The 14052-nt window shown below is 44.5% G+C and overlaps 1 protein-coding gene across 1 annotated transcript in view; it reads left to right on the plus strand.

Annotated features, from left to right (window-relative positions):
- Positions 1 to 14052, plus strand: part of CCDC171 (coiled-coil domain containing 171) — a 201129-nt gene that overhangs the window by 119464 nt on the left and 67613 nt on the right. Inside the window, exons 22-23 of the mRNA XM_064176335.1 lie at positions 3489 to 3634; positions 11248 to 11302. Of these exons, the coding sequence (XP_064032405.1) occupies positions 3489 to 3634; positions 11248 to 11302 (201 nt within the window). The remainder of the gene's footprint in view (positions 1 to 3488; positions 3635 to 11247; positions 11303 to 14052) is intronic.

Here is a 14052-nt window from a genome sequence, read left to right on the forward strand (position 1 = left end):
ATGAGAAGTAAGGCAGAAAGTCTGGAGGGAGGAAGACTCTCCACTGGTCAGTTAGGATTGGGTTATAAATTACTTGAATGGAATAAACCTGCACAAATCCATGGGCTCTAATGGGATGCATCTGCCAGTGCTGAGGGAGCTGGCTGCTGTTGTCACTGCCACTCTCCACAGTTTTTGAAAGATCATAGAAAGCACTGGAGGTGCCTGAGGACAGGAAGAGCTCCAATGCCACTCTAGTCTTTAAAAAGGGCAAGAAGAAAGACCCAGGCAACTACAGACCAGTCAGCCTCACCTCCATCCCTGGAAAGGTGATGGAACAGCGCATTTTGGAGGCCATCTCTAAACATGTGAAAGAAAAGGGAGTTAATCAAGAGTAACCAGCACAGATTTACCAAGGGGAAATCTTCCTTGACTAATTCAGTGGCCTTCTGTGAATGCATGAACTAAGGGATAGATGAAAGTAGAGCAGTGGCTGTCATCTACCTTGACTTCAGCAAGGCTTTTGAAACTGTCTCCCATAACATCCTCATACATAAACTGAAGAAAAGTGATAATTGGACTTTGAGGTGGATTGGTGACTGGCCTGGCAACAGAGTTCAGAGAGTTGTTGGCAGTAGAGTGCAGTCCAGTTGGAAGCCTGTTTGACCAGTGGTGTTCTCCAGGAGCCAGTACTGGGTCCAGTTTTGTTCACTATCTTCATCAGTGACCTAGATGAGTGGATTAAGTGTACCTTAAGCAAGTTTCCTGATGATAAGAAACTGGGGGTGGGGAAGTGGGGTGGCTTACACACTCAAGGGGCTGTGTTGCCATCCAGTGAGATCTGAGGAGGCTGGAGAGCTGGGTGAAGTTCATGAAGTTCAATAAGGACAAGTGCAGGGTCCTCCATCTGTGGAGGAATAACAACGGGCACCAGTACAGGTTAGGGCCTGCCCTGTTGGAGAGCAGCTCCAAAGAGAAAGACTTTGGAGGCCTGGTGGACAGCAAGTTCTCCATGGGACAGCAGTGTGCCTTTGTGGCCCAGAGGGCCAATGGTATCCTGCGTGAAGGGTGCATCAAGAAAAGTGCATCCAGCAGGTCTAGGGAGGTGCTTCTCCCCCTCTACTCTGTCCTTGTGAGACCACACCTGGAGTATTGTGTCCATTTTTGGGCTCCCCAGTGCAAGAGAGACAGTGATCTGCTGTAGACAGTCCAGCAGAGACCCATGAGGATGACTGTGGGATTTGACCATCTCTCCTGTGAAGCAAGGCTGAGGGGCCTGGGGCTATTTAGTCTTGAGGAAAGAAAATGTTATTAATATCTATAAATATCTGAGGGGTGGGTGTCAAGATGAAGGTGATGGTCTCTTTTTGATGGTGCCCAGTGATAGGGCAAGAAGTGGCAGATACGAGCTAGAACACAGGAGGTTTGACCTCAACATGAGGCAACACTTCTTTTCTGCAAGGGTGATGGAGCCCTGGAACAGGCTGCCCAGAGATGTTGTGGAGTCTCCTTTTCTGGAGAGTTTCAAAACACACTTGGATGCATTCCTGGGCACCCTGCCCTAGGTGATCTTGCTTTGGCAGTGGAATTGGACTCAATGATCTCTAGAGGTCCCTCCCAACCCCTACCATTCTGTGAGTCTCTGACTCCCCACCCTCGCTGATGCTTGGCTGTGCTTGAAGCCTTTTCAGTTGACTTGTGTCACAGTGCCCTCCAAAATTTTATCAGCCATTTTTATGTACCATTTATGTACTGGGGTCAGAGTGGCTGGAGAGCAGCCAAACAGAGAGGGATCTGGGGGTGCTGATTGATACCCACCTGAACATGAGCCAGCAGTGTGCCCAGGTGGCCAAGAGAGCCAGTGGCATCCTGGCCTGCATCAGGAATGGTGTGGTCACCAGGAGCAGGGAGGTCATTCTGCCCCTGTACTCTGCACTGGTTAGACCACACCTTGAGCACTGTGTCCAGTTCTGGGCCCCCCAGTTTAGGAGGGACATTGAGATGCTTGAGCGTGTCCAGAGAAGGGCGACGAGGCTGGTGAGAGGCCTTGAGCACAAGCCCTACGAGGAGAGGCTGAGGGAGCTGGGATTGTTTAGCCTGGAGAAGAGGAGGCTCAGGGGTGACCTTATTGCTGTCTACAGCTACCTGAGGGGTGGTTGTGGCCAGGAGGAGGTTGCTCTCTTCTCTCAAGTGGCCAGCGCCAGAACGAGAGGACACAGCCTCAGGCTGCGCCAGGGGAGATTTAGGCTGGAGGTGAGGAGAAAGTTCTTCACTGAGAGAGTCATTGGACACTCGAATGGGCTGCCCGGGGGGGTAGTGGAGTCATCATCCCTGGGGCTGTTCAAGGCAAGATTGGACGTGGCACTTGGTGCCATGGTCTAGCCTTGAGCTCTGTGGTAAAGGGTTGGACTTGATGATCTGTGAGGTCTCTTCCAATCCTAATAATACTGTGATACTGTGATTCTTAATAGATAAGCACAACATAATGCATATTCTCCATGTTCCATATCCCAGGTTGAGTACTCTTGAGTATGAATTTTGCAGGGCATTCTTAGTATTTAAGTTTAAATATATCTATGCATTTTGAAAGCAAGATACAAAAGCTCAGTCTTGCAACTGTTTAGCCTTTGCTATCCGTTAATATTGGTTTAGAATCTGCCAGGGAATTTGCATTTTGTAAAAGAATGTTTGTAGCCATCTATTGTAATTTAGTTCTAAAAACAAAGTTGCCAGCTGTGAGTAAAGTGTAACATTTATCAAACTATACAATCACATTATTAATACTCCAGTCTATAAAAGTATTGATTTATCCCAGCAGAAGGGAGTAGCAAGTGGCCAGGTTCTGTATTAATTAGTTGTGTGTGCTGTCATCTATTGGATTAATCTGAATTGATTTAAAGCATGTTGTCTTAATTCTAAGACAGAGAGAGTGACATTACAAAATCACACATGCTATTTTGCATATCGGAAAACTGATGAAACCACCAAAAATAGCGACTTACACTTAGCAAGAATTGCAACAAAACTGTGTTTAATGCAATAACAGAGATTATTAGTTTCTCAATTATTAATCCTGAAAATTCTGAATAGTGCAGAATATTTAAATACATTCAAATATAGCATTTAAGTACATTTCTACTTTGTTTATTCCCTTTACCTGTGAATTAAATTCCTTGATGTCCATTTAAAATTGAGTTTTGAAAATATTCTGTTCTCTTTAATGCTATATTCTTGATTATTTCCAGCGTGTTTTAGCTTTGGAATCTGAGCACAGTGTATGAACCTGTACCTGTTTTAACCACAGATAATTTTACTTTATAAAACACAGAAGGTTCTGAATTAGTAATGTTTCTCCTAGAGAATTTATAAAAACCTTATTATGTAATGGTCCAACTACATTTCACAGTCAGTCTCTTTTCCACTTTTTAAAATTTATTTGGTAGCTTATGGCTTAAATTGAAGTTAATTATTTGTGCTGACAGATAACTCTGCTTTCTGTGTGCTTGCAGAGACTGTCCGAGGCAAAGATAGAGTTGAGAAGAAAAGATCAATCTCTGCGTCAGCTCAATAGACTTCTTACCCAGCTGGAGCAGGACAAGCGTCGACTGAAAGAGAGCATCCGTGATGCAGAGGATGCCCTCTGCATGGCAGCAAAGTGAGCACTGAGACCTTGGGGAGATCACTTAAAACAGACGAAAGATCAATTCTTACTTTCATGCACAGGGATTTAGCTCTGGCTAATGTAATGCCAGAAAACAAAAGTACATCTGTCACTCTTTGAAATTCAGTGTTCTAAAAAAAAGATGTCAGTTCATGGTACTCCATAGTATGTTTTCTGTAGTTAGCCCTTAACAGTACTTCAAATTCTGGGCCTTGATACAGCATGGTCTTTTTTTTTTTCCAATTATTTTACTGATTTGACAACACTTCTTTGGCAGACATCTAACACTGTTTATTTAAGAAATCATTGCTTGTTTTCTCTATTTCTACCTTACCGTTTTTATGAAGAGATACAATTTACTGATAACAAATACCAGAATGTCAGCCAGGTGACAGGTCTTAGCTGCCAAAACAGCTGAAACCCATTTCAAACCTAATCTTATCTGTGGAACAGAACAGATCTTCCAGCTGGTTTTTGAGACTTTTGGATTTAGACATAAAACCCACAACTTTTTATGCCATAACCTTGAGAATGGAAGAAAATGTTCAGGGACCAATCTTGAAAAGATTGGTAGTCAGAAGGTGTTCCATTGACTTGGATGAGATTATTACTAACTTCTTACAGTCATATAGTCTGATAAAAAGAGAAATCTTTGCAGGCTCTGTTACGTATTACTCTTACATATGTACTTTGAATATTGTTAGTCCATGGCTAAGATGTAAAAAAAAAAGTTTAATTTAAAATTAAAATTTCTCATTATACCTGGGAAACGTTTGACCTCTGAGGAACCATAGCTTAAAAGCTTTAAGGGTTTTTATGCATAAGTGAAATAATGTAATTAGTATAGATATCTATGGCATGTTTAACAAGCTAATTAGAATGACAAATGGTATTTATTATCATCGAATCACACAATGTTAGAGGTTGTAAGGGACCTCCAGAGATCACTGAGTCCAACCCTCCTGCCACAGCAGGATCACCTAGGGTAGTCTACGCAGGAGTGCATCCAGGCAGGTTTTGAAAGTCTCCAGAGAAGGAGACTCCACAACCCCCTTGGGCAGCCTGTTCCAGTGCTCCATCACCCTCACTGCGAAGAAGTTTCTCCTCATGTTGAAGTCAAACCTTCTATGTTCAAGTTTGTATCCATTGTTCCTTCTATTACTACTGTGCACCACTGAAAAGAGATTGGCTCCATCCACTTGACAGCCACCTCTCAGATATTTACAGACATTGATGAGATCCCCTTTCAGTCTTCTCTTTTCAGGACTAAACAGCCCCAGGTCTCTCAGTCTCTCTCCATAGGGGAAATGCTCAAGACCCCTAATCATTCTTGCGGCTTTCTTTTGGGCTGTCTCCAGCAGGTCCCTGTCTCTCTTGAACTGGGGAGCCCAAACCTGGACACAGTACTCCAGGTGTGGTCTCACAAGGACAGAGTAGAGGGGGAGAAGCACCTCCCTAGACCTGCTGGACACACTTTTCTTGATGCACCCTAGGATGCCTTTGGTTCTCTTGTCCACAAGGGTACATTACTGTCCCATGGAGAACTTTCTGTCCACCAGGCCTCCAAAGTCTTTCTCTTTGGAGCTGCTCTCCAACAGGGCAACCCCTCACCTGCACTGGTACCTGTTGTTATTCCTCTCCAGATGGAGTACCCTGCACTTGTCCTTACTGAACTTCATGAGTTTCGCATTCACCCAGCTCTCCAGCCTCCACAGATCTCACTGGATGGCAACACAGCCTAAGGGGGTGTCAGCCACCACCCCCAAGTTTTGTATCATCAGTGAATTTGCCCATGGATTTGTGTGTTTTCATATGCTACAAGTGGTCTCTAACTCAGTCCTGACTGACTAGTGGAGTGTCCTCTGTTCAGTTCCTGAGGGACCAATTCTTAGCAGTAAAGGCTGAGGCAAAGAAGGCATTCAGTAACTCTGCCATCTCTGTGTCCTCTGTTACCATATCTCCCATGTCATTCAGTAACAGTCCCACCTTTTCCCTGCTCCTCCTTTTCTCACCGATGTATTTGAAAAAGCTCTTCTTGTTTTCTTTCACCTCCCTGGCAAGACTCAGTTCCAAGAGGGCCTTGGCCTCTCCTGTCACATCTCTACATTGTCTGGCAATGTTTCTGTAATCCTCCCAACTGGCCACACCTTTTCTCCACACATTGTAAATCTCTTTTTTGAGTTCTTCCAAGAATTCCCAGCTTATCCATGCAGATCTCCTGCTTCCTTTCCTTGATCTTTTTTTTCCACGGGAATACATTTTTCTTAAGACTGGTGGAGGTAATGTTTGAATATTAACCATCTCTCTTGGGCCCCCTTGTGAGGTTTTCAACTACCTGCAGGACAAAAGTTGTCATCAGTGTACTGCAGGAACCTTTTGGACTGTTTATGCTTGGCTGCATGATCTTCCCAACGGATATCAGAGTTATTAAGTCACCCATAAGCATCAGGGCATTTGATCTTGAAGCTGCTTCCAGCTGCCTGCAAAATGCCTCATCAACAGCTTCTTCCTGATTTGGCATCCTGTAGTAGACAACCCACAACCATATCATTCATGTTTGTATGTCTCTTGACTCTTACCTGTAAGCTTTCAATGCTTTCATCATCTCTCTCTGGATTAAGCTTAATGCATTCTAGTTGCTTACGTAGAGAGCAACTGCACCACCTCACCTTGTCAGTCTGTCCTCCCTGGAAAGTTCATAGTCGTCCATTACCACATTCTAGTTGTGGGAGCTGTCCCACTATGTCTTTGTAATTGCAATGAGATCATAGCCCCATGACTGCACCCAGATATCTATTTCATCTTGCTTGTTTCCCATGCTTCTTGCATTGGTATACAGACACTTCAGACACTTAGCAGAGGAGCATCTGTGACTGTTATGGCTGTCACATAATCCGCCATGCCCTGCAGCCTCTGGGATAGCAGTACAGCTGGTACGCTGTTTCACAAATGTCCCAGGTTTGTCTTCATAAGTGTGTTTTTATCCTCTTCCTCCTTCAAAATTAGTTTAAAGACCTGCTACTTCTTGTCCCAGGATTGTCTTAGAGGCAAACATTTTCTATCTATAGTCAGCAGGCCTGGGGTCTTACAGAGTAGCCTGTGATCAAAGAACCCAAAATCCTGCTGCTGGCATCAGTCCCATAGCCAGGCACCCTGACTTTTCATGTTCATGCCCTCATCACGCATAACTAATAGTGGGACAGAAGCAAATGCTGCTTGTGCTCCTAACCCCTTTACCACTCATTCCAGGGACCTGAAGTCTTCATTGCTCTCAAACTTCTTGCTGAGATTTCATCACTGTCTACTTGGAAAACTATCAATGGGTAGTAGTCAGTTGAATGGATCAGGGTAGGAAGTTTTCTCGCTACATCCTTAACCCTGGCTCCAAGAAGGCAACATACTTCCCCAAGGAGAGTATTTGTTCTGCATACAGGACCCTCATCAGAAGTGAGTCCCCAACAACAAGCCCCTCTCTTTTCTTCTTAACTGCTGATGTTTTGATAGTAGACTTATTCCCTCCTAGCCTCTCTGAGCTCTAGGCAAGCTCTCATAGCTGCTGTTTGTTGCTTTCCCATGCCAAACATTGCTTTTGGTAAAAAACGGATTCATCAAGAACAGCAGATCTGTTCTTCAGGAGCACATGTGGGTGTTCAGTGGCTTATGGGGGTGGCAGCATGCCTGCCACACTTGGGAGGAATTTGTTTTCACCGGTTTCCAGTTTCTGAGTCATCCTGGTTGGGAAGCTGGCAAGAGGGTAGGGAACCCTCAGTGTCGTGACTTCTGTCTGGCTGTTGGGACTGTTCGAGGGATGGTGGGGTCTGATTCCACCAGTCTAGCTCACTCTTGCACTCTCTAATAGTCAGCATCCTTTGAACTTCCTCTCTCAGCTCAGCCACTGTCTGCACAGGTCGTTCACCTGCTCGCAGCAGACACAGGGGTAGTCCCTCCAGTCTGCCTTGAGAAGCGAGAGACTCCAGCACTCCCCACAGCCAGGAGCCTGGACACCTGCGTGTTTATGTCCGACCTCTCTCTGGGTCGACACAGCTCTTTTGGAAACAGCTTTAGGCTGAGCTGCAACCATTGCTCTTCCTGCCCGTGTGACCTAGCTGGAGAAGACTTTCTCAACAAACCCAGGTGACTCAGCACCTCCCTCTACTGAATTTGTTGGGTCTTGGGCATTTGAATCACCAGCTGTGGCTCCACCCATGCTTTGCCTACCTCTCACTAGAGATGCTGGCTCAGGAAAGGAGGAGGGGATGCTCGCTCTCCATGTTCCGCCCGGTTTCTGCTCCCTAGAAGCCACTAAGCTGTGCTGCGCTGGTCCTCTGGCTGCCGCGGTGACCGAGAAGCCCCAGAGGCTGAGATTGCAGGCACAAATCGCCTGGGTTTGACCTAGAGGTGTTTAAATCGTCCGCCGTGGCTGTAGCTCCGCCCACGCTTCCCCTGCCCCTCCCGCCAGGTTGCCGGCTCCGGGAAGGAGCGGGGACCCTCCGGTGCGAAGAAAGGAGGAAGCTGCTCGCAGCGGTGTCCGCGCAGTCCCAGCTGTTTGGCCATGCCCCTTCCCGGGTGCGCCTTGCCCGCAGCGTTCCGGCGGGCTAGGAGGCTGCCGCCGCACAGTTCGCGGTCTGAGCCCCTCTCACGGCTTCGCTTCACTTTAGATCTCCCGCGGTTTCCCTGGCGATGCCCCCAGTCACATCACCCTCTCAATCACACACGCAAAAGAGGCTGCGTCCAGTGGTGTCGTGTCTCCTCTCCCTCTCCCTCTCCGGCTCTCTTTCCAGGAACCCTCTGTTCCCTCTAAATACCACGACACGGGCACGGAACTCGCCGGTGCTGATCCTGGTGCCTCGCACTTCACAGTCTGAGCCATGAGTATATTAAAGCAGATGTGACCTGAAGAAGGATTTGCTCTGGGAAGCTTGCCTCTTCTCACTCTCCCCCAGCCTTTTTGGGCATTCTAGTAGCGATCATTCCTGTGGCCCTTCTTCTATTTAGAAAAGATTATTTTAATGTGAAGTGGCTTTTAAATTCCTTCTGTTTCTCTGTGTAACAGTTGAATATTGACAAAGAAAAAAAATACAATTTATTGTTCTACCAGCTTTTGGTAACAGATGTTCCCTTTGGGGCACATAAGCAAATTAGATGAAATAGACTTTGCTGTTGTCCAGAAAGTCTTCAATACTGCTTCCATAACCTGAGAAATTCTAAGCAGTGCATGGGTGTCTTGCAGGTTATTTCACAGTATCACACAGTATCACAGTATCACCAAGGTTGGAAGAGACCTCAAAGATCATCAAGTCCAACCCTTTACCACAGAGCTCAAGGCTAGACCATGGCACCAAGTGCCACGTCCAATCCTGCCTTGAACAGCTCCAGGGATGGCGACTCCACCACCTCCCCAGGCAGCCCATTCCAGTGTCCAATGACTCTCTCAGTGAAGAACTTTATCCTCACCTCCAGCCTAAATTTCCCCTGGCGTAGCCTGAGGCTGTGTCCTCTCGTTCTGGTGCTGGCCACCTGAGAGAAGAGAGCAACCTCCCCCTGGCCACAACCTACCTTCAGGTAGTTGCAGACAGCAATAAGGTCACCCCTGAGCCTCCTCTTCTCCAGGCCAAACAATCCCAGCTCCCTCAGCCTCTCCTCGTAGGGCTGTGCTCGAGGCCTCTCACCAGCCTCGTCGCCCTTCTCTGGACACGCTCAAGCATCTCAACGTCCTTCCTAAACTGGGGGGCCCAGAACTGAACACAGTGCTCAAGGTGTGGTCTAACCAGTGCAGAGTACAGGGGCAGAATGACCTCCCTGCTCCTGCTGACCACACCATTCCTGATGCAGGCCAGGATGCCACTGGCTCTCTTGGCCACCTGGGCACACTGCTGGGGTAGGAAGATGGCTGGCTCATCCTGAGAGCAGCTATGCATGTGTCGGTAGTCATGAACTTGATAGAAATTTAGTAGCCTTTTGGTAATTTCCTCTGCTGCGCATAAACTCTGTATCAACACTACAGCCCAGCTGTTGTGTAGAGGAGGATGTGAAGGCTGTTCTTCATGCCTGAACTATGTTTCTGGATAATAATCCTTAGGAATAGTTCTGTGATCCAATTCCAATTTCCCTTACACCTGTAGGAGTTGATGAATATGTGAAATAAAGATCAAATGGAAGGTGGGCCCTAGCATGGAGCAGTGCATTAGAATGATGTTTTTCTAAACTTCTTTCCTAGCTTCTGTAAACAAGTGCTACCAGACTTTTAAGGTGTTATTAAGAACAACTTTCAGTATTCATCTTTCATCATATTCATCAGTTGAATATTCAGTATTCAACTTTCTGTTCACAAAAGAACCTGGGGACTATCTATTAACCTGGGTCCAAAATTGCATCTGAAACTATTTTCCTTCATATGATGAATACTGAAGAACGTGAGGAGCATACTAACTTCTGTGTCAATAACTAATTTGGAAATTAATGATGTTGGACTGACACTCTTAGAACTGACTTTATCCAGACAAGTAACAATTGCTACATAGACTCATAGAATGGTTTGGGTTGGAAGGGACCTAAAAGATCACATAGTTCTAACATCTTGCCATAGGCAGGGACACTGGATAGGACCAGCAGAGAAGATGGACAGCATGTTTCTGTCAATCTAGTCCAAAGAAAGGCAGGATCCTGAAAAGAGAAAATCTACCTGACAGCTTTACTACAACTGCAAAAGCAGTCACTTTTCTGGCCACCATCTTGTATCTCCTGTTAGGGTATTATGAATCAATAAATGAGGAAGCAGTGGTCATTCTGAGCAGAAGAATGCCATGGATTAGACTTCAGTTTTAGGAATTGTAAGAGCTCAAAGAAAATACAGCTGGCAAGATAATAGTCATCCCTGGAATATTAAGGTGTACCAGCTTTTGTGGCATAGATTGAATCTGATTTCCTGTGGTATTTTGTTGGTCATGCTGTCCTGTTGTCCTTAGCAATATGGTATGCAACTTTAATTTGGTTTTTGTTAATACATCAGGTGAGACCAAAGGTTCTTGTGGCAGTGTAACAGTGCAGAGCTGTCCTTCTTACAGAAACCCTGATCTACAAGAAGACATCAGAATAGGGCATTCTCTAGACTTTATTTTCATTAGGATAGGATACTTCACTGGACTTCTTCTGAAAAAGGACTGTTGTATCTTCAGGTTTAGATAAAGGATGAGGGCTTAGTTGTTAGGCTTATATAACTGATGAAAGCCATAGTATTTCTTCAGTGTAATCTCTTTCTGCTAGAGCCTGGACTTAGGTTAGCATGCCCTTTTTATTGAAGACTGCAGATCTGTTCTCTAAGAGCATGATAGTTGGTCATTGATATGCCTGTAAATACAGCTAGTTTAATTGCTTATCCACAATAGAAGCATCTTTCACATGCAAGTGTGCCAAGTAGCAGACTATGACCTATTTTTTAGGGTTTGTGCTGAAGAGATTAAAAAGGCAATGCAAATGTAAGTTGACTTACCAACAATTATTTTAAATGACATGATGGTCATAAAGAGGCAGAAAGTGAATTTCTTCATCAGTAGAGCTTCAGTTCTATTAATTAGTCTGTTGTGTTGTTTTTTTTTCTCTTGCAATAGAGACAAAGAATTGATTATTAGTCATATGAAATCTGTGGAAGTCACTCTTCATAAGGTAAGAATTTGACCTGTTCCCTCTTTATTCGCATTTCTACAGACAGTGAGATTTTTACAACTGCATGTTTTCTGGGCAATTGAAGTTGTTGTAAAGCAACTTCCTTTCTTTGGAGTTTAAATTTCCACCTTCGTCTTCTTTTCTTGCCAAAACCTCTTCATATTTAGTAAAATTAAATAAAATTTTATGTATATGTATTTTTTAAAATATAAAGCTTCATAAAAAATGCCTTCCTTTAATCATTGAGCTCTACTTTTGCTTACCAAGTAAAGATGTTTTATCATCCAGTTTGTAATTGCTGCCGACTTAACTCTGTTGAATAAAGCAGAGGTCACCTGGTGAGGTCACATAGGTGGTGACCACAAGGTATTTGGCTTTGTGCATGCTACTTTAATCTTTGAAACATGATAAATACAGGAAGGAAAAGACAATAAATATTAACCTCTAATAAAAAACGTTCATGATTAAAAAAAAACAAAACTCATTAAAAAGGATAAATAATCTTTAGTTGTCACTTTGACTTGCACTATTTTGCCCTCGTATACTATTCTTTGAAGGTCCAACAAAGCTGTTGGACAATTATTTGGGAGAAAGGGCTGTTTCTAGCTGTAGCTCTAGTGGCTGATTGTTTTGTAACTGTTCTCAGTCCAAAGCAACAGAGAACAAAATAAATATTTTACTACCTTGGAGTGTAAATTTTCCTTATTCACATCTTGAATTTCCTGCAACATGGGAATCTATGCCTTCATTTAGTTTCTGTGTTCACCAAAATAGCTGTTAATTTGACTTAGAATACTCTTTTCAGGTTTCTTTCTCCTTTAATGTTCACCAAAAGTGACAGCACCTAAACTGCAGACTCTGCCGATGAGTTACGCTTTCATTTGTGTCCTCATCTTCACACTGGCTTGGGGAAGCTATGTGATGCAGAAAGTGTGTTTTCTCAGTATCATGTACATGTAATGTTCTTGGCCTTACAAAGTTAGTGTTCTGAATTGCATGTTTACAGTTTGATTTAGAAAGCAGTGCTGTAAATGGATGAGGATTGAATTGTTTGAGGAAAGGTTGTAGGGAGCATCATATGCTTAATACAGGTTTTCCTGATGCAGTGAATGGATATAGAAATTATCATCTTTAAGAATTTTAGTTGCCATGCCTGCTTCCCAGTTCTTGATATACATAGTTGTTAGGCCCAAATAGCTTGTCACTGAGCAATGGAGTAATTCATCCTTTCTAGTTTGTCAACCTAAGAATGAGGAAAATGTAAGAATTAGAAATGTCAGGATGCTCCTTTCAGCAGAAACTAAAAGGAATTAACTGTAAATAATTCATAATTTGACATGTCGTTTCTCCTAGAAGAACAAAGAGCAATTATTGATCTTTCTTTGGGAATTATCTGAAATGTAAACCCTACATCACAATGGTAGCTAATTATCTAGCATTAATGAATCTGGCCTACTGGACAGATGGGCAGAGTCCAATGCGATGGGGTTCAATAGCTCCAAGTGCAGGGTGCTGTACTTTGGCCACAACAACCCCATGCAGAGATACAGGCTGGGGTCGGAGTGGCTGGAGAGCAGCCAAACAGAGAGGGATCTGGGGGTGCTGATTGATACCCACCTGAACATGAGCCAGCAGTGTGCCCAGGTGGCCAAGAGAGCCAATGGCATCCTGGCCTGCATCAGGAATGGTGTGGTCAGCAGGAGCAGGGAGGTCATTCTGCCCCTGTACTCTGCACTGGTTAGACCTCACCTTGAGTACTGTGTTCAGTTCTGAGCCCCCAGTTTAGGAGGGACATTGAGATGCTTGAGCGTGTCCAGAGAAGGGCGATGAGGCTGGTGAGAGGCCTCAAGCACAGCCCTACGAGGAGAGGCTGAGGGAGCTGGGATTGTTTAGCCTGGAGAAGAGGAGGCTCAGGGGTGACCTTATTGCTGTCTACAACTACCTGAAGGGTGGTTGTGGCCAGGGGGAGGTTGCTCTCTTCTCTCAGGTGGCCAGCACCAGAACGAGAGGACACAGCCTCAGGCTGCACCAGGGCAAATTTAGGCTGGAGGTGAGGAGAAAGTTCTTCACTGAGAGAGTCATTGGACACTGGAATGGGCTGCCCGGGGAGGTGGTGGAGTCGCCGTCCCTGGGGCAGTTCAAGGCAGGATTGGACGTGGCACTTGGTGCCATGGTCTAGCCTTGAGCTCTGTGGTAAAGGGTTGGACTTGATCTGTGCGGTCTCTTCCAATCCTAATAATACTGTGATACTGTGAGTTTACACTATTGTTCTTAAAGGTTTTCTTACACAACAGAAGATCAGAACATGTTGAAGTAGATTAAATACTAGTAAAGGAATCATGAGACAGTCTTATCCCTCATAGAAATTCTGGAAACTGCTTTTGTTTTCAAAACAAGAGATCAAATTAAAATGGATGGAGTTTGGAATCATATGGAATTCAACAGGTATTACTATGAGCTGCAGATGTATTTATGAGACTTTGAACATTGTAGTATTTCTCTGTTGATGTATTCATGAGCAAATATACACAAAATTCCACTGAGTCACTTACAAGATCTGTGTTATCGGTGTAAATTTTTGCCTACAGAGCTAGAAGAGATTTTACAAACATTCTTATTAATCTTAGCTAGACTCAGGATAACATGGTACACACTGGTACCCATTAATGCAACATTATTCCTTTCTGTACTCTATCACTGCAAGAATTCCAGAAGGCAGCAGGGTAAGTACTAGATCATCAACTTTTGAG

This window comes from Pogoniulus pusillus, chromosome Z (assembly GCF_015220805.1).
Source record: "Pogoniulus pusillus isolate bPogPus1 chromosome Z, bPogPus1.pri, whole genome shotgun sequence".
Classification (NCBI taxonomy): Eukaryota; Metazoa; Chordata; class Aves; order Piciformes; family Lybiidae; genus Pogoniulus; species Pogoniulus pusillus.